Source organism: Pyrus communis, chromosome 6 (genome assembly GCF_963583255.1).
Source record: "Pyrus communis chromosome 6, drPyrComm1.1, whole genome shotgun sequence".
Lineage (NCBI taxonomy): Eukaryota > Viridiplantae > Streptophyta > Magnoliopsida > Rosales > Rosaceae > Pyrus > Pyrus communis.
In genome coordinates, this window is record NC_084808.1 from 25,271,994 (window position 1) to 25,296,205 (window position 24,212).

At 38.9% G+C, this 24,212-nt stretch overlaps 4 protein-coding genes and 1 pseudogene across 6 annotated transcripts; 2 read left to right on the top strand and 3 right to left on the bottom strand.

Moving 5' to 3' along the window:
* Positions 1-1,731: 1,731 nt before the first annotated feature.
* On the bottom strand, positions 1,732-7,516 carry LOC137737889 (protein NRT1/ PTR FAMILY 2.13-like). Its single transcript, XM_068477464.1, has 4 exons — positions 7,199-7,516; positions 6,675-6,892; positions 4,509-5,089; positions 1,732-2,762 (listed from the first exon to the last, which is right to left on the bottom strand). The coding sequence occupies exons 1-4, from the start codon at positions 7,395-7,397 to the stop codon at positions 1,892-1,894; spliced, it is 1,869 nt and encodes a 622-aa protein (XP_068333565.1). The 5' UTR covers positions 7,398-7,516; the 3' UTR covers positions 1,732-1,891.
* Positions 7,517-11,902: 4,386 nt separating this feature from the next.
* Positions 11,903-15,375, top strand: LOC137736819 (protein PTST homolog 2, chloroplastic-like). 3 transcript variants are annotated; one of them, XR_011068797.1, is made up of 8 exons: positions 11,904-12,657; positions 12,950-13,067; positions 13,497-13,686; positions 13,786-14,015; positions 14,236-14,381; positions 14,458-14,635; positions 14,911-14,979; positions 15,064-15,126. XR_011068797.1 is itself a non-coding variant. In XM_068476096.1 (8 exons), the coding sequence occupies exons 1-8, from the start codon at positions 12,077-12,079 to the stop codon at positions 15,157-15,159; spliced, it is 1,578 nt and encodes a 525-aa protein (XP_068332197.1). In that variant the 5' UTR covers positions 11,907-12,076; the 3' UTR covers positions 15,160-15,375. The 3 variants fall into 3 exon arrangements, 1 of the variants encoding a protein (XP_068332197.1); XM_068476096.1 differs by having other exon boundaries at positions 11,907-12,657; positions 14,458-14,605; positions 15,064-15,375; XR_011068798.1 differs by lacking the exon at positions 15,064-15,126 and having other exon boundaries at positions 11,903-12,657; positions 14,236-14,364; positions 14,458-14,605.
* A 356-nt stretch (positions 15,376-15,731) lies between these two features.
* LOC137736820 (ultraviolet-B receptor UVR8-like) lies at positions 15,732-18,214 on the bottom strand (annotated as a pseudogene).
* Positions 18,215-18,286: 72 nt separating this feature from the next.
* Positions 18,287-19,533, bottom strand: LOC137736821 (uncharacterized protein At1g27050). The gene is made up of 2 exons (XM_068476097.1): positions 18,974-19,533; positions 18,287-18,873 (listed from the first exon to the last, which is right to left on the bottom strand). The coding sequence occupies exons 1-2, from the start codon at positions 19,316-19,318 to the stop codon at positions 18,568-18,570; spliced, it is 651 nt and encodes a 216-aa protein (XP_068332198.1). The 5' UTR covers positions 19,319-19,533; the 3' UTR covers positions 18,287-18,567.
* A 2,050-nt stretch (positions 19,534-21,583) lies between these two features.
* Positions 21,584-23,574, top strand: LOC137738431 (uncharacterized). Its single transcript, XM_068478066.1, has 2 exons — positions 21,584-22,451; positions 22,952-23,574. The coding sequence occupies exons 1-2, from the start codon at positions 21,889-21,891 to the stop codon at positions 23,364-23,366; spliced, it is 978 nt and encodes a 325-aa protein (XP_068334167.1). The 5' UTR covers positions 21,584-21,888; the 3' UTR covers positions 23,367-23,574.
* The last annotated feature ends 638 nt before the right edge of the window (positions 23,575-24,212 follow it).

Consider the following 24,212-nt stretch of genomic DNA (forward strand, 5'->3'; position numbering starts at 1 on the left):
AACTAGCTGCACGATCTATGGTAAACGGACACTATTTGATGATCTATAGGACCCTCATAAAAAGGATCCGGAGAGGATCCTCATGGTATACTCCCTAACTCCGGTCTATTTTATATAAATAAGATGCTGGTCCTGGTCTGTCCATGCATGCAGGTCGACTTCCCACCACACGGTAGCTTACTATGGCAAGGACTAGTAGATATGACAGTATTATTAACATTGATTGGGACCAGAATCAAGTAGTTGTGCAGCGGTAACTAGCGGTAACTAAAAGCTAACGTTAAATTTGAGCCACACACAGCACTTGCGCCCTGCAATCCTGTGTATATTCAATTGAGAAATACTAAGGAGATTCTTTTAAAAGTATTAACTCTTTATAGATTATTTGTCATCTTTCATTTTTTGGCTCAATATTTTGTAATGTTAGCATATGAATTAACGTTAAATTATAAACTGGCAAAGAGTCTATAAATAGTCTCAGAGAGTCTCTTTATAATTTCTTTATTGAATTTGATTAGACGACTTTATCCACACTATACACAACCACTTTATAATTTCTCTATTGAATTTGATTAGACGACTTTATCCACACTATATACGACCATTCCGTGTCTCCTTCAGGGATTAATTAGGGCAAGCTAGCTGTAAGCCTGTAGACAGTAGATCGAGTACGTCGGAGATTCTGCTGGTGCATTAACATTCTAGAAGATCAGGATTAGCTCTTGTTAAAGTGATTTAGAGTTTCTGATTTAATATCCCATCTCTCACATTCTTTCTTTCTCCTCGTCCATTAAATCTCCAATAATTCTGCTTTCACTAACATTCCGTCGGTAAAGAAACTACAACCATAAATTCCAGAACAAGAGAAGGTTCCAGATTCGCAACAAAGCAATAAGGCAATTTGGTAGCTAGTTATGGCTCATATTTTCTCGTCTCGTCCACCTTGCAAATTGCAAAGCACCGACCGATCACTATCATTATTGAAAGCTCATATTCGCACATACTGGAAACCAACCAAGAAGCCACCAAACAAAGATCTCATCAGTAGTAGTCTTGTCGACCAAAACCTCCCACTCTAGTAATCTAGGCATGTTGAATGCGCGATCTCAGTAGTAGTCTTGTCCACCCAAACGTCCCACACTAGGACAGTGTCTGCATTTCATATATGTGCTGGTTGACGACAGTGCTTACATTTCATGTTTGAGCTGGTTGACGCCAGTGCCTCTGTCATGCAATGCCACAGATGTTAATTACGATGTGATGCGTTGGATTCTTTACTTAACTCGGCATGCTTAAATTTATTGGTACTACATATATGTACGTAGTACGTTTTCCCGTTTATGATTTTCAAAACGGATCAGGTTAAGTATGTTCATAAATGAAATGATTTTTGAAATTTTTAATTTTCGTCTGCTCACATTTTCTTGTTTTGCACCTACTCATGACTTTTTTACCAATTTGTGTCATGTTATGTGTTGCACAATAGTTAGTATTGGTTAGAAAATTAGGACAATACATATAGTTGGGCTACTAAAAAATCTTCATGATTATTTTTATGGGTTTTATATTTTAGTTATAACAAATACTATCGAATTAATATAAGGGTTTAGTATCATATTTATTTGTAAGTGAAAGATTTTATATTTGAATCTTATGGATGTCGAGTTTAAAACCAATTTATTCCCTCACTATTGGTATAATATATTATAATTGTCCACTTAAGATCATACATGTCCTTATTCTTGCAATTTTATTCATTAATTATATGAACATATCCATACCAAAAAGTTACAACTCCCATAATGTGAAAATTACCCTAAATTTTTCTGGGGATATATCTAATACTAAAGCAGGTTGATTCGATTTTATTTGCATATATACATAGCCATGTTTAAGCATTTGTTGAACCGAACTGCACATGATCAGTATCATATGGCTTCTCTTCAACGTTCACAGTTGTGGCCTTGTAATGATAACGTTGCGCACAAAACAGAAAGTAGGCAAAAGTCAGAACCCCAATCCCAGCCAATAGGAAGTAGAAGTAGTCCAATCTCCCAGCATTGAGGTCATTGGTCAACCAATCCGGGTGCTTCTCTGTCCCAGTCACATGGTGCACCACAGTCACCATGAAACTGCTCAAGTAGCTCGAACCAGCAAAGGAGCAAGACAGAAGGGCATTTCCGACGCTTCGCATGTGGTCGGGGAACTCCCGATTGAAAAACTCCAGTAGACCTATAATATTGAACGCTTCACAGAGCCCCATCAGAATAAGTTGTGGGGCTAGCCAGAGGAATGACACATGTGCGTCAGGGTGCAAATTTGCAAAATCCCTTCTCTCCTTTTCTATAACTCCGGCCACTGCCATGGACAGGACGGAGAATATAATCCCGATTCCACATCTCTGCAGGACTGTAATCCCACCTTCGACCTTTGTAATTTTTCTGAGGGACGGGACTATAATCCGGTCGTAGATTGGGAGCCAGAGGCCAATGGTGAGAAAGGAGAAGACGCTGATGGACCCAGCTGGGACTTCGAAGTTAGCGCCAAGATGACGGTCCATTTTTAGGGCTTGGGACACAGTAAATGTGCCCTGCTGTGTCATGGCGGTCAGGCTAACTATGGCCGTTGACCATATCGGGATTGTTTTTAATACGCATTTAAGTTCTTCCACTTGTTGCACGCTGCACAGCCTCCAGTTATCGACTGGACAACCATCAGGCTTCAGATCGTTATCCAATATTACAGCAGCCTTGTTCAAGAACCTAATGAAAATACAATGAACCAAAATAGTTAATTAACACGATGAACAAGTCAAAAATTAAAAGAAACACAGTTCATAGTAGACAAAATTTTGCCCCTACTTTTGTACTTGTAGTTAACTTAAGCAATTGAATTTGAATTCAACTAAGACATTTTACTATTAATTTTTTTTTATGGTAAAACTTTACTACTATTTTTCATTGACACCGAAATGAAATATTATAATATTATAAACATATAAGTATGGACCCCACCTTACAAATGTGACGGTGGTTAACGATGAGCTTATATTATGAATACTTATGTAATCTGAGTCTTAATCTGATGTGATGATCGTTCAAAACAAAAAATCTAATGTGATGTGATGATGGTTCTTGATTATTTGTCAATCCAATTGGGCCAAACCAGTCAGTGGCTAGTCATAATAATTGGAATTTTTTTTTATCTGTAATAATTAGATATTTAATTTGTCATTTGTGCAAGTCAAATAAAACCTTTCATCAATAAAAAGGAAAATTTATTACAAGTAATACAAAGAGGTTAGACAACACTCATTAAGTATTATTAATGAGTACTTATCAAATATAGTAAAAATTTTACTTTTAATTTTAAAAATATCACTTTTTATAAAATCATTCAAATATATCCAAAATTTTAACTAAATAGACACAAATACCCTCAAATTTAACAATTAAATAAATTAAAGCATTTTTAGCCAAAATGATTCGTGATATTGACGTAACTCCTTAATCTGGTCCTTAACAATTAATGATAATCAATAGTAGTGTTCTTGAATTTGTCTATCGTGAATCATTTTAGTCTTTCTTTGAATTTGTCCATCGTGATCATTTTAGTCTTTTTTTTTTGTGAAAAATCTGTCAATTGTTATGTTAGTGTGATGATGTGGCGTCATGTGGGTCTCACAAATACAATCATATAACAACATGCAGATTAACTTTAAAAACTATTTTTATACTTAAAACTAAAAATGATATTAGTAAGAAAAAAGGCTTTGAAGGCATGATTGAAATTTTGCTACTTCCACTTGCGGTAATCGCAGTGGCGCTCAATGTCGGTGATGAGTGGGTCAAAAGGGATAGGGTCGTGGTGGTGGAGTGTAGAAGCAAAGGTGAAGTTGGACCGGAGCTTGAGGTGACAATAGCTAAAAAACCTTTAATTTATTTAATTGTTAAATTTGAGGGTATTTGTGTCTATTTAATTGAAATTTTGGATATATTTGAAAGTTTTTATAAAAAGTGAAATTTTTGAAATTAAGAGTTAATTTTTGGCTATATTTGTTAAATACTCATTATTAATTGTCACGATTCAAACACGTCCTCAAGAAACCTAATTAAACTTTACTTTGGCCACTCCAGATATGTTTGGAGAGTGAGGATCCTCGCCGGATCCTTTTTGTGAGATTTTTAGGGATCCTTAAATCACATCCGTTCATCGTACATCGTGCAGTCATAAATCATTGTAATTTTTTTTTATTTAAAATTGAATATAAACAGTACCTGACGAAAATTGACCGCACGATGTACGACAAACAGATATGATTGGAGGATCCCCGGAATCCTCATCACAAAGAGAATTCAGCGAGGATCATCTCTCATGTTTGGAAACCTAAAATCTATAATCAATAGATTAGGCCGGAGATGCCAACTTTACGCATATTAATACTTTCAAATCAATGATTAATTAATGAATAAAGAACGGATCGATCTATCACGACAAAGATTTGTTACCTGATCTGGTTTGTGAGAGGGAGCTTAGAGGCGTAATGCCCCTTGAATATTGGAGGATCATAGAATTTGTCAACTTGTATAATTTCTGCTTCTTCCGAAAGCTTAACGTGGCGTTTCTTATGAGCAGCAACAAGTACTTGTGCAATCGCAGTGAACATACTGCCCTGTGGCTTTGCATGCACGTAAACCCTAGACCCGATAAGCAGAAGCAGGATAGAGCAAGCCATTAGCACCGTTGGGATCCCAAACCCTAAACTCCAGCTGACTTTGTCTTGAATGTAAACCACTACGGTTTGGGTGATCAACAAGACCACTGTGAACGTAGCATAGTACCAGTTGAAGAAGCTTTTCACTCCTTTCTTTCCTTCTTCGGTGGTTGGGTCAAACTGGTCAACGCCAAATGGGATGCTGCATGGCCTGATGCCACCTGAGCCTATGGACAGAAACCCTAGGCCCAGTAGCAGGAGACCGAGTTGAGCTCGGGTTGGACCGGTGCACTGACTCAGTGCTTGCTGTTGTGGGTTGCATGGCGGAGGATGCAGCTGCGGCAGCCACGCTGTTAAAGTAATTGTCGCCATTCCCTGTTTTTATATAAGTAATGTTACACAATAAATTAACTAATGGGTAAAAATTTAAAAAGGAGTTCCACAGAGAAAAATCTAATTGAACTTTTATTTACTTCAAAATTTGTAGCAAATTTTCTATTACAATTAAGAAAAAAATTACTACAAAGCAAAATTGCATACACAGTGAAAGTAATAATTTCTTGTAAAACTAATGAAAATGACGCTAGGGATGACAACGAGGTGATTGGGTTCGGATGTGCATTTTCATAACAAAACTCGTTTATTTTCTCTAAACTCGGAACAATAGAATCCCTGAATGGGATTCAGTGTGACCTAACCCGTCGAATAACAAATTACCAACGAGTAACGAGCCTTTCCATTATAATATTTATATTATTGATTGACTAGTAGATTTTAAATAAAGACAGGATTAAAAAGACTACTGTTATTCATCTCGTAACTTTTCGCGTGTTTTCGAAATGTTGGCTAAGCTTTCCAAAACCGTATACCATATTGACTGGTAGCTCTAGCTTCAATTCCTGGGTTTCCTTATTGGATTACCTATTATACTGGCAGTTCAACTTCAACCGATTTCTCTCATTCTCTAGTTGACGTGTTCAACACAAAATTATATTTGATTTATTGCGCAACTTTACTCAAATTTCTAACTTAACAACGTCGTGTAAAAAATTAAAATAAAACTTCAACTGTGCACAAAGGGTAGGTTTTAAAGAAACCTTACCCTTTCGAATCCATATATCAACTCACTGGGTACCTTTTCAAAGACTTTCTGAGATTTTACGTACAAGAAGACAACAAAGTCAACTACAAGATCATCACCGGCGCTCTCCCACCTCTAAAAGTTAAACCCCACAACCAAAGAGTACTAAAGCACGTGACACATGAAACAAATATTAATAATACCATGCACAATTGTTGGTATTAATTAATGAAGAATGGCCCTAGAAGGGCCACAGATTTATAAATCACATATCTGAAAAGTAAATACAGGGTTTAGGAGTGATTAGTTGTTAAATTCAATACTTTATATCTATATACAGTATTTGATACATTATTAAGTGGATAATACTTGTGTTACTTTTTGGTGAATGAACTTATTTTCTGACTTGTTAATAATGTATCTTTACTTTGTTCAACAAAAAAAAATAATGTATATGAAAATTTAATAATCGAAACTGCTCAATTTCTTAGTTTTCATTTAAAGATCATCTGTACAAAAACTCTTTCGAAATTCGAATAGCAGTTCGTTTAGTCATTCAAATATATCAAAATAAATTGACGATTCATTATGAATATATTACTTGGTACCACAGTGTTAACTTATTCAATATTTTTTTTTTAACGAAACTTATTCGATACTTTAGATGACTAAACAAACTTCGATTTAAATTATTTTTTTTTATGAATTATCTTCAAATTTAGTCAAAGTAGTATTTAATAGTAACCAAATATTAACATATTAGGACAAACAGTTGCCAAACTAATGAAGTTGCCAAGATAAAACAAAGAAAGCATTGGCAAAAAAGTAATAAAATAAATATATAATTGAGAGAGAGAGAGAAGTTAGAAAGAGAGCTACCATGAGAGAAGAAATGGACGCAAAAGCAATAGTCCGAAAGCGGCCGACATAGGCGTCGGAGATGAAGGCACCGAGGAGAGGAGCAAAGTTGGTCAAACCAGACCAGACGTTGATAATGTTGGAAGCTGAAACCTGGTCTAGGTGTAGCATCCTCGTCAAGTACACCATAAAGTTTGCCAGCAACCCAAAAGCAGCGAACCTTTCGAACGTATCATTTCCTGCACCACCACCACCATTAAAAACGTTTTCCTTTTTTATCATCTTTTAATAAATTAGACTGTTTGACCGCAATGTAATGGATAAAGATGTATTAACACATCATGGAATGACAGTAAAATGCCACCGATAGCATCCCCTGCTCGATCGTGTCGACAAAAAAACTTGCATATTTTTTCATCAATGACCTGGGACACAACGATTTCGGTGCAACATCCTCCATGAGAGAGAGAAAGAGAGAGGTTGAGGTAGAGGGGGGGGGGGAGAGAGAGAGAGAGAGAGAGAGAGAGAGAGAGAGAGAGAGAGACCTAAGATGAAAGGCATGGCCTTCCAACCACCAGGTTTTCTTGTGACATCACGTTTTCTATCAACTGGTTCTTTATCTGGGCTTAAAGGAAATTTGTGTGACAGCTCTGAGGAAGTGCTTTTCTGAAACCACTTTGTGACGTAGAGGCAGTGGCTTGATTGCTGCTGCTTCTGCTTCTTGCCTTCAGCCGTCATCGCCATTATATATTTTGATCTTCTAATTCAGCTTATCAACATGCAAGAAGATTAAGCGGGCAGCGGGCACTACACTAGCTAGCTAAGCTTTGAGGAAGTGCTTTTCTCAAAGCACTGTATGAAGAGTTGTGAGTTTGAGGTAACATGCTTGGCTGGGGCAGACGTATATATAGGGAAGATGGCGAAAGAAGTCCCACATTGAAGTGTGCGCGGCCTCCATTAATTGTGGCTGACTTATCTCTAAAGAAAAAAAAGGAAAAAAAACAAAAAAAGACAGGCCCATTACAAAAAAATTGAGGCCCAATTTATGATCTTCTTTCTTTACCAATATGGCCCAATACATCATTTCCATATTTTTCCTTTTAGTCGTGCGAAATGTAGTCGCATTTTCTGGATATATCCGTTTTGCCGCGTGATTTTGATGCTTGGATTGCGGATCGACCATCTCGACTCACAATTTTCATGGTTAGATTGATGATGAAGCATGTTCACTTGCTGACGTATTTGTTTACGATATTCGTCCATGCCGAATAATAACTCAAGCCAAATTATAGTTAGTCTATTAAGACACTTAGCCAACTTCCTAACCAATCAAATGTATTCAAAAGTTATGAATCCAGCGAGGACAATCTTACTTTCTTCTCCTAAATGTATGCTATTCAACTGCATTTCGACGTTAAAGTTTGTTCTTTCTAATGTGCTAAAAATATTCACGTGATAATTTTACGAGACAAAAAGGTAAAAAATAGTCCAATCCTGCATTGATATCATTGTCCAACCAGTTGGGCTGACCATGCCTTCCTGTAACACTACTCAGAATGCACACCGCCACAGTACTCAGATAAGTAACCCCGGCCAAGCAAAGATAGGGCAGAGAATTCCCAATACTTCTCATCTTCTCAGAAAACTCTTTGTTGTAAAATTCAAGGAGCCCAACAACGCCCAACATCTCACAAATCGAGCAACATTTGCTGGGGAAATAGCCAAAAAACCGACGTGGCTACAACCCCGTTCGATGAAGCATTGTGATGTAGCCAAAGCTCTCCTTTGTTGCTCACTAAATGTGGTATCCCACCTTCACATTTAGTGAACTTTGTTAGGGCTCGTTGCAAGACACGGTCGCACAACGTGAGGGAAATCAAGAGCGTCATAATTGACATCATTTTCGCCGATGCAGCAGGAATTCCGAAATTCAGTCCAACGTGACGATCCATTTTCATGGCTTGTGATACGAGTACTACTACAACTGTTGGTTCTTGGGCAAGGGCCAGGCCAGCAAGCAGATGACACCGGAAACAAATTCTGGGGAGGACTTTCATAACATGTATTACCTCTTCAACTTGTTGAATGCTACATAGCCTCGATGGAGTTGTACAAGATCCATCATCTTTTAGTTCATTGTCCACTTCTCTAGCAGCTTTCTTCAAGAAGCTGGGAACCAACAATTTAGAAATGAAAATTAGGCAGATAAATATCAGCAATGGAGGTACCAACGACTGTTAATAAACAGTAGGACAAATGTTAATTATACTGGCAGCAGTAACCTGCTCCATGTGATACTCCATACACATGGACGGAGGGTTGTAAGGCTGTTTGTGGGGAGAGTTGGGGGGGGGGGGGGGGGGGTGACATGCCCCCTCTCACCCTTTTTTTTTCATTAAAAATTATTCTATTAATCATATTAAAATGGTAAAAAATTCTCTTTTAGTTTTTAAAATGCCCTTTTTTTTTTATCCTCACGCACTTAATGTCTAAACCTTGTTGAGTTGCATGTATTTGAGTAATTAGTGCGAATAAGCATTAGATTGTCAATACAATAATCAAAGACAAAATTAGACAATAAAGTAATAAAATTAGGCATTTTGTAACTAATTTTTTTAGCATTTGTGAAAAAACTAGCTTTACTTGTCCAAAAAGAAAAAACTTAAATTTTTTAAGGTGCCTCCTCTTAGTTAAATTTCTGGCTTCGTCCCTGCAAATACACCATAAAATTTGCTGCCATTCCAAATGTCGCCATCGTCGAAATTGATTCAGTACCTTCACACACACACAAAATAAAAATCATATATGAAAAAAAGAAGACATGCATATATATATATATATATATATATAAAAGAAAATGATTTCTGCATATTTATTTTCCCCACTTGCAATTATTTTGAGATTTAGATTAAATAATTCAAAGAAGAATAAAAAAACACATATAAACATATATATGTACACCTAAGATGTGAGGCATGGGCTTCCACTCAGGCATTGTTTGGTCATGGTTTTGTGGCAATAATAATGGCTCGGAGGAAGGAGAGTTTTTTCATAAGAAGGGATTATTGATGTACCTTTCGGGGAGGAGAAGGACAAGAAAGAGCTGCTGCAACTTCTCTTCTTATCCCTCGCCATTTGTTTTCTCTCTCTCTCTCTCTCTCTCTCTCTCTCTCTGTGATGTTAATTTGGAGCGTGATGAAGGAAGCTAATATATGTGTAACAGGGAGAAATCCGGAGAAGAAGCCACCTACCTTGGACATAACGGACCCCCACCCAAAAAAAAAAAAAAGCAATAAGGCATTCATCGTCCTTTTTTTCGTACTGAGTTGTCAAGCTCCTGAGGAGGAATGAGTTAACACGAGGAATCCAAGCCAAAGTATAATTATAAAAAAAAACAGAATAGGAAAAAATGAAATGAGAGAGAGACACTGGAGCCAAATTAGGAGAAGTTCTTGGGCAGGAAAACTGGATTGGGGTTGGTTTGAGAGAGTGGGCGGGCCAAAATAAGGTAGGATTAGCATAACACATCAAGGTGTATGTAATGTTTTTTGTGTATCAAATCCACACAGATACGTGGTCTGGTGTCAGATCTCAAAATTTCTTTCAAATTAGGCATGTAAAAAGCGTTAAGTCCTAATGAGCGGGTTCGAGTTCGATTCTATTTTTTAGATTGTGGTTAATTTAGCCTGATTGTAAGATCGAACTTTATTTGGCTCATTTTAAAATGAATAGGACATGTGTCTTATATAGGTCCTGGACTGGCCATGAGTGTCATGATAAATTTTTTTATCATTGAAAATATATTGCATGTCACGAGATTATAATACTTATCACAATATTAATTATACGAGTTCTCTATACTTATAAATCCCCGATAACATGCATGTAAGAATTCATTGAGAAAGCGAGAAACGTACTACGCATATATGTAAGGCATGGCTTTCAACCCAGACTTTGTTTGAGTTGTGTTTGGATCCAGTTACTGATCTTCATCTCTTGTATTTTTTTTTTTTTTTTTTTTTTTTTTTTTTTGAGAACTAAGATCTTCATCCTTTTGTCTGATCTTTTCGTGCTTGAATGTAATGGTTGATTATTTTAGAGAGGGGACTCGTCTGTTGTCTCCCTCCTTCTTGTTCTGTTGTAATCAGCCCTTATTTTTAAATGATATGCTATCGTCGCTCTTAAATAAAAAATAAAAAAATAAAAAAATAAAAAAACACGAAGCCTAATTCGTTTTGTTAGGGTACTATACTAACTAACATCCATGTTTAGTTGTAATTAATCCAATAGCCTAACCCCTTTTACTTGATAAATTTTAGGATAGGAGCTTCCACGTCCAAGGATGACACACAAGGGAGGACCTTTTGAATTCAAGTTCCACATGAAACCATTTTGGTGGACACAAACGCTGGAGGTTTATATATCTCAAATCAAATGGACAAGTGATCTTTATCATGCAATTAGTAACATGACAATGACAAAAGCATTTGAGAGCAATGACAGGTGTTTAAATAATAAACCACTAAAATTATTCATTATTTCAAAAGAGAATATGATGTAGGACAAGATATGGGTCAATTCTAACGGAGAAAGATGAAGAAAATAAAATGTTTCAATTTCTGAAAAAAAAAATTAAAGTTGAGAAATTGGATTCAATCGATATGGCAACAAAATAGGCAGTAAAAAATATTCTGGTATCATAATTGGGTGCCTAAATATATCGTTTTTGAAGAGAATCGTGAACAAGCAAGACTCATAGTTATACTATGAGACGTTCGTGTTTAAGGTCAACCAAGGTCAACTTCCAAAACTGCAAAATGAAAATTGTAATATATTTCAGACATTTTAATTTTCATCCATATTCATGTTGTTTAATTTCCTAAGGCCCCTCAACTTCTTTAGGGCTGTGTTTATGTCTTATATATTTCAGACATTTCAATTTTCATTCATATCCATATTCATACAACCAATCCGATTGTTGGATATGCATCAACGGATGAGATTAATTCGTGAGGAGGATCCCGACGGGACTAATCCAGAGAGGATCTGAGTCCCTCTATGTCAAATGATATTAGTCCTAATGACAATCAATCGTGTAAGATACAAACCTCCCTTCAACATTAATTGCGAGAAAGAAGACTTACATTGGAGAATCTCTCTCATTCAACGGAATCCTTGGTCCCTTGGTCCTCTTATCGTATCCTCTTGCAACATGCATTAATTAATGACTAAAATATCAAACAATTGTTTTTTGGGAGTTCTAAACGCACGCTAAATTTCTATTCGTAAACCTTCGCCTTTATTTTGCCTTTAATGCCCGTTTACGTGTCCCGGTGGTTTTGTTCGTTGCTTCGCTCCCCCTCCCCTCCTTTTTTCCATTTCTCCGCCTTCCACCCCCATTTGTTCGTCGAAATGCCTGAGCCATGCTCTCTTCCACCACCGCCGCGAACCACCTGATCCTCCCGCCCTCCTCCTCCCCAGTTGTCGTCCCTCGCGCCTTTCCCTCGATTCTTTTCATCGGTAATTCAAGAGCAATAACCCGGCGGCTGCGGGGTCATCACCCGATGACCGGCTGTTCTTTGATTCTAGGGTTTTCAGAGTCGAGACAAGGGTACAATTACAACGGGTTGTATTGTGGGTCTTCTGGGTTTGCGAGCCGGTGTAAAGATTGGGATGGCGAGGGGGATGATTTCACCTTGGAAGCTGAGATTCTGGAGTTCATGAAGAGCTCCAAGAAGCCCCAGGCGTTTCCGAGCAAGAAGGAGCTGTTGGAAGCTGGGAGAGAAGATTTGGTCGATGCAATTACGAAGAAAGGCGGTTGGCTTTCGTTGGGTTGGGATTTGGATGACGAAGATAGAGCTCAAGAACGCAACTTCAGGAATTGGGATTCCACATTGGAATTCGACAGCGGTGCCTCCAGCGGCAATCAAACTGGGATTTCCGGCGTGGGTTCTTCGATTCTTGATGATTCTTCTCAAGCAGCATCGTCCTCTGGTCGATCACTGTGAGGATTCTGTTATAATTGAAACTTGTTCAAGTTTTTAGATTTGTTTTTTTCCCTGGTTTAATTATTCTTTTTGTTTTCTATGTCATTAATTTGGAAAGCGATGTGCAAACTGTGAAATTTTCATTGAATATTTGCACCATGGATATATATTGTGTGGATGAGATTTGTTATCTAAAATAAAAGGGGAGGACAAGATATTCATCGTTCATTGATACTCTATGTTTAACACTAGAATCGATGAATACTCTTTGGGAAAGGGATTCAACTCAACTGTTGTATATATGTGTAGAGAAGCCGCTACAACAGAGGACGATACTGGAATTGCGGGTATATTGAATCGATTGGAGAAACAGAGAAATTTGACGCTTGGTTTTACTTTGAGAGAGAAAGAAGACTCAGCTGATGATGTAAGTTCGTTTAATTTACTTTGAAATATATTGTGTCTTTTGGTGGGGTGATATTCTAGGGGAAAGCATTATGCAAAGTCCTGAAATTTTTACTTGTTTCCAGTTTACATGCTTCTGTATACATTTATGGTGGTAAGCTGATGATATATATTTCAGAATCGAATTGCATTTTTGGTATATTTCTTGAGGATTGCATATGTCTAAAACAAAATGATTCTAATTTATCAGCAAATGTTAATGAAACTTATTTTGTTCTTTCCAGCATGAAGTTCATTTGAAACTTGAAAGAGAGGATAACTTTTATGTTGGCAGTCACAATGACAGCATCGGCATGAAAATAATTTGTTTTTAAGTGTTTGATGTGATTGTTTCCTTTGCATGTAGAAATTCTAGAACATAACGTGATGCATGTTGCATTGTAAAAGACAGTTGCTGGCCTTGACAAGCAGCGGACCTGCATCAGTAAACCCCACCAAAGCCATTCTTAACGATTCAAGAGACAGGTCTAACCACAACAGATCTCTTTCAAACATTGATGTGCTAAGAGACTCACCCAGACCTGACATGTGGAGAACTTGGAGCACCCAGAGGGCTGGAGTTTCGGATCTGGATTTTGAAGGTATTTTATAGTTACTTGTTTTCAGTTTTCACCAGATTGATGGTTCAATATTTGGTTCAAGTAACCTTTGATTGATGATATAATGTGTGTAATGTACAGCTGATGAATTTTCTTGTGATAAAACGGAAGTGTCAGAGGATGTTTCAAGAGATCGCATATTTCAACTAAGAGCAGGAACTAATGAACCCGATCGAAGGATTGAACTGGATTCTAATCAGAAAGGGATCAATCACGAGCAAATACGTGGTCACATCAAGCACCTTGAATCAGAGCTCATCTCTGCACTTCGCTTGTTGAGGTCTAAAACCGATGAAGCTGCATCACAGGAGGTGGGTATGAACAGTCTTAATTACAAAAAATATTAAAATTATATCTAGTTTGAAAATTTTCACTCTAAAGTTTTAACTATGTATTCGCTTTCATTTTCTTTGCCATGGAATCCTTAAGTTCTGTTTGCATTCAGTTTCTCTTGGAAGCGTTCTCATACAGTTATAATGTTTCAAGAGGATTCATGTCATTATATTAAACACATTCTATATTTTTCATCAGGGTCAAGAAAGCAACTCTGCAGATTTGCAGAACCTTGCTGATGCTTGGGAGTTTCAGGAAAATGAGATTATGCATGCCTGGGACAAATTGCGTTCAACACGTGCAAAGATAGCTGTTTTAGAAGGAAAGGTGGCAATGGCAATAATGTATGCACAATTTCTGTTAGTTTAAAAACAAGACTATGACTTGCTTGACCATTGACATGTTACCCACCCATATCAGCGAAGCGCAAAAGATTGTGGAGGAGAAACAGAAGCGGATTGGTGATGCTCGCAAGGCCTTACGACTTCTTCGCACTGCTTGCATTGTTTGGCCAAATTCAGCCTCAGAAGTGCTCATAGCTGGATCATATGATGGTTGGACCACCCAGGTCTGATCTCCTCTTGAATTGATCAGTTAGGTTAGGCTTAAGTAATAAGAGTAGATGCATGTCCTCGTCCACTCATTCATTTATTTTCTTACTTTCCTTTCATTATTAGATGCAGAAATACTGCAAACGATTAATAAAAATAATAAGTTATTTTATCATGTGCATGTATTTTTTGTTTTATGAGGTATTTATACTCGCATTTACCCGCGTTTTCGAAATACCAGTACTACTACCATGTTTCTTAGCAGTGGTCTTCTACTTGCTTTTGTAATACAAATGTTGTTACCTGTGTTGTTTGCTTGCAGAGAAAGATGGAGAAGTCGAGACCAGGAGTCTTCTCTTTGTGCCTTAAATTGTATCCGGGCAGATACGAGGCAAGTAAAATTTGTTGTTATCCGGTTGAGCTTTTATATTTCCGGAACCCCATCGATTAATATCTTTTGTATCTTGCATTTCAGATTAAGTTCATTGCCGATGGTGAATGGCGGGTTGATCCCCTACGCCCAATTGTTCGCAACAACGGGTATGAAAACAACGTCCTGATCATAACATAACACATACAACTGAAGTCCCCTACAAGCATACGAAGGTATTCATCGAGCACAGACAGCAATTCTTCCCCAGATTCTTGAACATATAGGGTGTAGATATTAACTAATGTGATTCTTTTATGTCATGATTCATATGTAACATCACCATTGGCGTCTTTTCTTCTAATCTTCTTCATGTAAAACCCGAATTTTCAAATTGTGACAAGTAACTCAATGGGAAATTTTCCGGAAAACTGTCACTTTTCTAGCTCTGATCGCAGACTCTATTTTAAGTTTACGGCTTTTTGTTTCGAAAGTAAGGTTGGTTGCTTGAGGCTGTTTTCACGACTTGAACCCAGGACCTTTCAGTTCAAAAAACACGACCCTGTATAACTTATATATTTACACAGCATGAACTAGGTAAAGCTCAGGTAAATAGGTGGTTAATCAGTCTGAGAACGGCGACACCAAGTTCTTATGGCAACTGTGAACCCGCTGCCACAGTAAATCTTGATTGTGTCGGCTTCTTCCCGAAATTTGTGGCAGAAACTCACTTCTTGAGGACTCGTTTGGCATCTGTATTTCCCAAGCCAAGCTGACCATTTTCACCCCAACCCCATGTCTTAATCACTCCATCCTGTGCCACACTAGCAGAGTGCTCGGCTCCAACTGCAATCTGCACACTTCTACTCTCACCGAGACCGGGGATTTTCTCCACGACAACTTCCTTTGATTCTGTTGACGTAAAGAATCACACACGCAATCAGCAGCAATCACAATTTGTGCACGAAGATCATTCAGATACATTAAACTTACCAGAAATATCCAGTGTAATTTTCAGATCTGTACGATGAAATGCCTTAACCTGCTAAGTGCTTTACTGGAGTCATTTTTTCAGGATTACTAAGAACTCCATGGTGATTTCCACCAAGCATAAGAATTTCTGCACCTGTTTACGATGTATCTGAGGCAGGGCAGCTATTTAAAAACACGACATCTTTTCACCACAGATATGAATACACAGAACTAGTTAAAACATGAAATCAATGTACATACAAGCTAATACTAAAGCATGATTCCATCGGACAGCAACTCTGGTAAATGAGAACAACTTAGGTAAACGCTGTGAGCAGTGAGTGCTAAAATTGCCACCAAACCCTCTTCCCCAAGTGTACAAATGCCCCTCAGCTGATGCCATAGACAACAAAGAAAACAACAGTTCAGAGAATCAATTGGTACTTTCTATGGGCTGCACCGGCTTCTTTACTATATGGGAAACTAAGGACCACGACTAGCAAGGAAGTTCGTCGATCTTTTGTGAACTGGAACATTTTTAAGCTGGATATTCGTATTACTAGCCATCAGCTTTATATCACCAATTCAAGAAAGGGGGATTTGCTGCACTCACCAGATAATGCTGCACTATGATCTCCATTTGCAGCGATGCTAGCAATTTTCACGCCTTCAAATCCGTAAGTTCGGTCAAGAAAGACTAATTGATTTGATCTTTATCTTTGGAGATACCCAGTTGATCACGCTTTCCAGAACCAAACCCATAAACTTCATCTCCTGAAACACCTGCAGCATATTGATCTCAGAAAACATCATACACTACGACAAATGGGTTATATCAAATAAAGGGAATGACTTCTTGTAGTTCAAAAAGCCAAAGCTTTAAGCATGTCAAGAAACATATACATCCACATAAATCAGCATCACTACATTTAAGAATTGCATCTGCCAGAATCATACAAGATCAACCCTACAATCTACCTTTCAGCAGAACAAGCGAATGGCGCATTCCGCATGCTATTTGCTCCACATGCTTATCAACAAAGAAGGAGACTTTGACAGGACGGCATTGTGACTGGATATCACCATGCCCGAGCTGACCAAATGAGCCATCTCCACATGTGAAAAGATCCCCTGCATCTGAAAACAAGCAAGAAAAGTCCCAAATCCAGAAATAAGTTGAACATTCCCGGATTCCCCATAATTCAAGTTGCCATCGAGTTAAATACAAAGCAGTAAAACATGCAAAATTCAAGAACTGGGGTAAAATCTCAAATTGGTTTTTCGATTCCACACAGATAGAAATAGGCATAAAAGTGTCAAAGATTCATAAACATATTTCACCACATATATATATATATGTATATCAACTGCCTGAGCAGACGCACGAATAGCTGCATTGGCTAGAGCAGCGTCCTCCTATGCACCCGAGTTACACATTGGCTAGATTAGTTTGAAGTAGAATACCGCCAGCGTAAACCATACAAACTGCCAGAATATACCTGAAACGAAACTGGAGTGGTTCCAACCAGCTGAACCATGAGTAATGAAGAAGTTGTTCAAAGACATAACAAGCATGGGATCTGGGCTGTTGACCACATCACCATGACCTAGTCGACCGGATGTGCCCCTTCCCCACGTCAGCACCTTCCCACCTGCAAAAACGTGGTTTTTATTTATTTTTCGTTCCTATGAAAAAAAGAAATGAAAAATATAGTATTTTTGTAATATTTAGACGGAAGTAAGGAAGAGACCTGAGGTCAAGGCGAGAAGGGAAGCGCCGCCGCAGGCGAGGAAGGAGATGGGTCCGGTGGCAGAGGAGAGAGTAGGGAGGTGAAACAGTTAAGGGAGGTGCTCGTCCTGTAGCCTTCCCGTGCCCAGCTGCCCGTCCGCTCCTGCCCCCCAACTCCATATCTCTTGCTCGCTGCTTGCTTCTTCTTGCTGTACTCCTCTGCTTTCTTCATTCTCTTCCATTACAACAATTCTCTGATTGCTCTCTAGTCTCTGCTCTTTGTTTTCAATTACTTTGCTTTACAATTCTGTTCTATTAAACTGCTCGATCGTGGGCTCTTTGGGCTTAACATTTTCATAGCTTTTGAGATTTACATATATTTCTTGCAGTTGAGTTACAAATTTCCTCTGCCGCTTTCAAAGTTCTGATTTGAATATTTGATACAATCACCAAGATCTGCAGAGCTCCATTCATGTTTTTGGGCAGCTGCCGTGTCCTCTCCTACTCATTAAAATCTGGCACTTGCCTCCAAGGCCTGGTATAGGTCCGCAGCTTGAATCTAACCCAACAAACAGAATGCAATCACATTCACAATCAGAACAACTACATTGTTGAACAGTTGAAGGCTTGAAGCAAATATAGTACTGCATTACGTTATTCACAACATGGAGCAGCCTTATTCATTAAAATATAAAACAAAAGAGCATACAGATTCACAAACCAAACAAATGCAAAACATCGGATTCACGAACAAACATAAAAACATCAATCATCAATGATCTGAAAGCCAAACCTTTTATCTCTGCTAACTCAAGCAACTTCATACCCTCTCATATCTCTATGAACTAAAACCCATTGCTAATGTTACAAAACTAAACCCTCCAAATCCCAAAACGCAGCTCATAGTATTACAGGATATCATCATAAGCAACGATTTCTCTGGGTTTGGAAGGCGCATCCAACGCCGACGAAGAACTCTCAGCAGCAGTGGCAGGAGCAGCAGTCGTTGGAGCAGCAGCAGCAGCAGCGCCGCCTCTGGGATTCACTATTGCCGAAGCAAGCTTGTTCCCTCTGCCGCGCCCCCTCAGCGGCACCCCCGCCCTCACAAGATTCGAACTGGCCGACGACCCGGCACCGGAATCTCTATTTTCAGCACCAGCTCCGACTCCCTTCCGCCATTGGGCAAGTGGGTCCGTCGCCCAAAGCACCTGCAGCTGCGGCAAAACCCCAAATTTCAACAAAAATTCGAAAACCCAGAAATTAAATAGTAAAAAGAAAGCTTCTCTGGGTCAATTAATGAGGAAAGATCAGTACTTTTTTGGATTCGATGGTGATACCGAATGATGGGTCGAGAGAGGCAGCGATGGCGGCTTGAGCGGAGTCGGCGGCACGGTAGGTGACGTAGCCAACCGCGTCGCGGTCAATGCGGATGCGGGAGATGGGTCCATAGATCTCGAACCGGGACTTGAGGTCTAGGACAGAGCAGTCGGGCGGGAGACCTGTTACGACCAGAGCCGGCGGCGGCGGTTGCTTGTAAGTGGGCTTGTCGAGCTCGGGTTCGGGTTCGGGTTCCGGATGTGGAGGCAGGGGACGACGGCGTTTCGATCCGGAGTAGGGGGCGTGGCGGGAGAAGTAGGGTTTGTCTCTCTTCCGGCTCATAGTGTTAGATGTTCGAGTTGACACTTCAGTTCCCGGCTTGTTCTTGCGATATAGTGCAAGTGTATTATAAGCGAGTTTGGAGTTTGACCGTCCATGTGGGTTGATTATTGGTGGTATTGAACTGTAAAAAGTCTCGGAATTCTTTTCTTTCTTCAAGTAGAAAATATCTTTCCTTCTTTTGGGTAAATATCTATCGGAAAAGGAATAGGAAACATATTTGTGTGGTTCACCAAGAAAAATAAAATGCATGACATGAGTTTATCGTTCGAGCTCGAGTACATAAAAATAGTGGATATATTCAAACAATTCTGACAATATTTGTTTTTCGTTTGTAGTCACCTTTCATCGTTTGGTACGATGTCGTATCGGATCATGACGAAGAATAATTAATTTATCATTATCACCAATTCTATCACTCACTTCTCACTTAAAATCACCCGGAAGCAGATTTAACCAAAAAAAAAAAAAAACAATTAGTTGCATAGTTGATTATGGTAGCTCACGTTGAAGAAGAAGAAATAGGAGAAAAATTATATATTTCAAGGGAACCATACCATTTTTAAAAAAGTTTTAAAGTTAGTTATTACTTCTTAAAATAATAAAAAGCCCATTAACTCTCTTACCTCCCGTTCATCTTATAAGTTTTACCTCATAATCCTATACTTACATGATTTAACTCTATGTTAAATATAACAATATTAACTTAAAGATACAATTAAAAGATAACAAAGTGTGGGAATGTATGCTAAACACACAATATGTACGCGTTTACCTCCACAAAATGCCTCACTTAAAAATTTTGACGTTGTGCGCAATGTTTTTTGGAATTTCACAAGACTTCATCTACCACTACTTAGCTATGTTTTAAAAATATTGTTCTAAAAATCTCTGTCTAGAGCCTCCTAGGCCCCGCTTAACGCATAGGCGTTTGAAAATTAAGAAAGAGTGCCTAGACCTGTTGAGGTGCCCGCCCAGACCCGACTAGACACCTACCTAGGTTGCAACTCACTTGGATAGAAAATATATTACTTTCCTTTTGCTTTTTATTGTTTCCAGTAAATTATAAGAGACTTATTGAACACTTAAATAAACACACATTATATATTTACTCCCTATATTTTCATTATGTTCCAATACTTCATAATATATATGTCATTCTATTTTTTAGTTTATGATGAAATTATATATATTTTAAGTATAAACAGACACTTATTTACACGAAATACAATAGATTTACTTAAATCCGCATAGACGTTAGGCCTCAACCCGTCGTCCAACTAGCGCGTAACGTTTTTTAGAACCTTAAAAAAAAAACTTTTTAGCTTCACCACTAGTACAAGTGTTATATTCTTATGCGAACTCATTCATGCAAAGAAGGGAAATTAAATGCAATTACAATCGTCTTTGTTGGGGTAAATTCCTTTCCCATCCTTACCATAACTTTAAACTCCACCAAAACCTCGTTAATTCCTCCACACTTGTTCTCTTAGAGCAGTTCCATCGAGGAACCATTAGGCTAATAGTCAAATTATTGACCTGGCGCCCATCCAATCCACTCTACCCCAGCAAATAGGCTGGCACCCAGCCCAAGCTGGTCTCCAGGCCAACCCAGAATTGACAGAGCTATGGACCAGACCATCTGACGTCATGCTAATGCTAGCGTGGAGTCGGAGGGCACCTGCTTTTTTTTTTTTTTTTTTTTTTTTTGCACCAAGAGGACCACCAATAGTCACTGATGAAATAGGTCAGGAGGGGAATTTGGGCCTGGCCCTCAATGTAGTCACTGAACTCGTCAAGTCGAGGAAGAACTAGCCCACGCATAACAACGTGTCGAATGGACCTGCCGCCGATTTGTTGACCTAGAACGAGTTAACTCAGTAAAATTAGAAATTAAAAACTAGTGGAGCTAGAAAAAGGATACAAAAGCAGAGGTAGAGGTAGAGAGAGATACCGAAACAACGCGTTTGAAGAGCTGCTTGAGGTTGCTGGAAACGTCGCTGGAGAGCAGAATTTTGGGGGGAGCCATGAGTGAGAATGTTGACAGAAAGAGACGTGGTTGGCAGGTTGACGACGGACTGGGAGCTTCTAGTATTTTGGGCTTTCAAGGTCAGTGGTAGAGTGGCCCAATTTTTCAGTTCCTCATCGTTTATTAAAAATCAAATTATTATTTTATAATAAAAATTAATAATATTTTAATAAAATTGACTAGGGTATTTAGTTTTAGAGGTGGAAATACATTTTGCCAATTCAACTGTTCAAGAGGTCTATCACCAGCACATTTTTTAGGGGTGGATTTGCCCTTATGCCGCTCAAGTTCAACCCTCGATGCTCATCTCTCCCCAACCTTGCCAATTCCGGAAATTTCACTATAAAAACCAAAACTTTAAATAAAACAACCCTATAGTTTCCACCCACACTCCAACATTCTGATGGGTGTTCATAAATCCCTGCCTGGACGCAGTAAAATCCTCACTCAGAGAGCTTAACTCCCCAACAGAAACCCCCTAAAACCTTGCCTCAATTCGCAAGTCACAATATTTGGGTTCTATCGCTCACCTAACTCTGCTGCAATGGCTGCATCTCTATCAGCATCCACATCACCATTGACGTCAAATTTGTCTCTCAGAAAAACCCACTTCGTATTTTCACCAGAAAATAGCCGTCCAATCATTACCCACATCAAACAATCCCCTTCCAGCCCCAATGCTGAGTTGAAGTTTCAAACTTTGCCCAATTTAAACCCCTCTATTGCAATTTCACCCCTCCCTCGCGCTGCATCAAGAGTTTCCTCACGTGGGTTCCTTGAAACAGACGAGGAAGATGAGCTTTTGCCGTTGTTTGAGGAGCGGCCGGTCAAATTTGCCCTTTGGGTTTTGGTCTGGGCATCTGTGTCGCTTGCTTTGTTCGCGGCTTCCGGAAATGCAAATGCTGCTGCTGCGGCGGCTGCGGATTCAATCAGAGCCTCCAACTTTGGCCTGAAGATTGCGACGGCGCTTCGAAGCTCCGGCTGGCCTGATGAGGCTGTGGTGTTTGCTCTGGCCACACTTCCGGTCATTGAGCTTCGTGGGGCCATTCCTGTTGGTTACTGGATGCAGCTTAAGCCTGTTCTGCTAACAGCTCTATCTGTTGTTGGGTTAGTCATTTTTCTCTACTATAGCCATTTTCGACATTCTACTTTATTTTTGTTGGGATTTTGTTTCGCCAATGTTGTTTGACAGGTCTTTAATGATTGATTTGTGTCTGTTTGATAGAATGTGCCTGCTTCTGGAAATATTTGTGCAAATGTGGTTCTTAACTTTTAAACAAATTCATACATTCAGCATTTTCCTTGTTGAAGAATGTAAAACGTCCCACGTCGGTAAATTGACAAAATGAAATACAGTACATACGTGTGATTAGTAGTGGGACGCTAGTATGTCAGTCTGAAATCCTAACGCTCGTAATGGCCTATTGGCTTTTGCCCATTTGATCAAAAGGGTGCTTCAAGTTTCAGCATTTTACCTTTATGCACTATCTATGCCATTTTCTTGTACAATGTGACATTTGTGATCCTAAGAAGAGTAGTTTAGTCAAAATTTTCATTGAAATTCACAAAGTTAGGGATTGACAGAGTTTGGGACTATGCATCTGTAGGAACATGGTTCCTGTGCCCTTCATCATACTTTACCTGAAGAGATTTGCATCTTTCCTTGCTGGAAAGAACAAGGCTGCAGCTCGGTTCCTTGACTTGCTGTTTGTGAGGGCTAAAGAGAAAGCTGGCCCTGTAGAGGAGTTCCAATGGCTTGGTCTGATGCTGTTTGTGGCTGTGCCTTTCCCGGGAACAGGAGCATGGACAGGGGCCATCATAGCTTCCATTCTCGACATGCCATTCTGGTCAGCGGTGTCTGCAAATTTCTTTGGTGTTGTGTTGGCTGGGCTTCTGGTAAATTTGTTGGTGAACCTTGGCCTCAAATATGCAGTTGTTACCGGTATTGTCCTCTTCTTTATTTCCACTTTCATGTGGAGCATCCTTCGGAATCTTAAGAAGTCTTTAAGCTCATCAAACTGACATGAAATTTTAAATTTGTTACCGACGATTGAATTTTTGAGCTTGTATACTTCTCTATTCGCTTCTACATGTTCATTTGTATCAAATTTTCAAAGCATAGTTTAACTCATTACACAACATGGTGGAGAAGTTCTATGAATACCCTCGTATTTTGTTACTAATATGATTTGTTCAGTTGTGGTTCGGGGCAATTAAAGCACATGTATCAGAACCGAGTTGCTACAATCTATGATATGCTTACCTTTCGATTGAGTTTTGTCTTGTCATTTGATGAATATCGCATTTTGTTTGTCTGTTAAACACAATGATTGGACATATGGGATAGCCTTAATCATCGATCGAAATCTATCCACTCTGCTTGTCTAAATCTATTCCTCAAGCACTGGTAAAGAATTCCAGAATGTGTTTAGCCTCTCTGAATATGAAGTGATTGTCCAACCCTTGATTTCAAGGACTAGTATCTTTGTCAATCTATGGTTATGGTACCCCGGCAATTTTAATAATGAACCATTCTGGCATTGGAGGGAATTTTCAATTTTCCCCACTCCTCGGGTTTGTACAATCATGTGTCTATCTTTGTCTGTCTCCCGTCTTGGCACATGATGAAAGAGATTTGTGCATGCCTGTATATAACCGGTGACACATGAGAATCTCAAGGAGTTGGGAGTTGAGCAATCTTGTTTTGAAAGGAATGACTAGGTGTCAAGTGCCAACTCTTCTTATTGGGCTTTAGGATTGGATTGCTTTTGCTTGAGTGATTTGTAGGTATCTTAAGTGGCCCAATGTAAGGTTGAGCATGTGGGGACCAAAATCCTTCTAGCTCTATGCATGGGAGTGAAAATATTT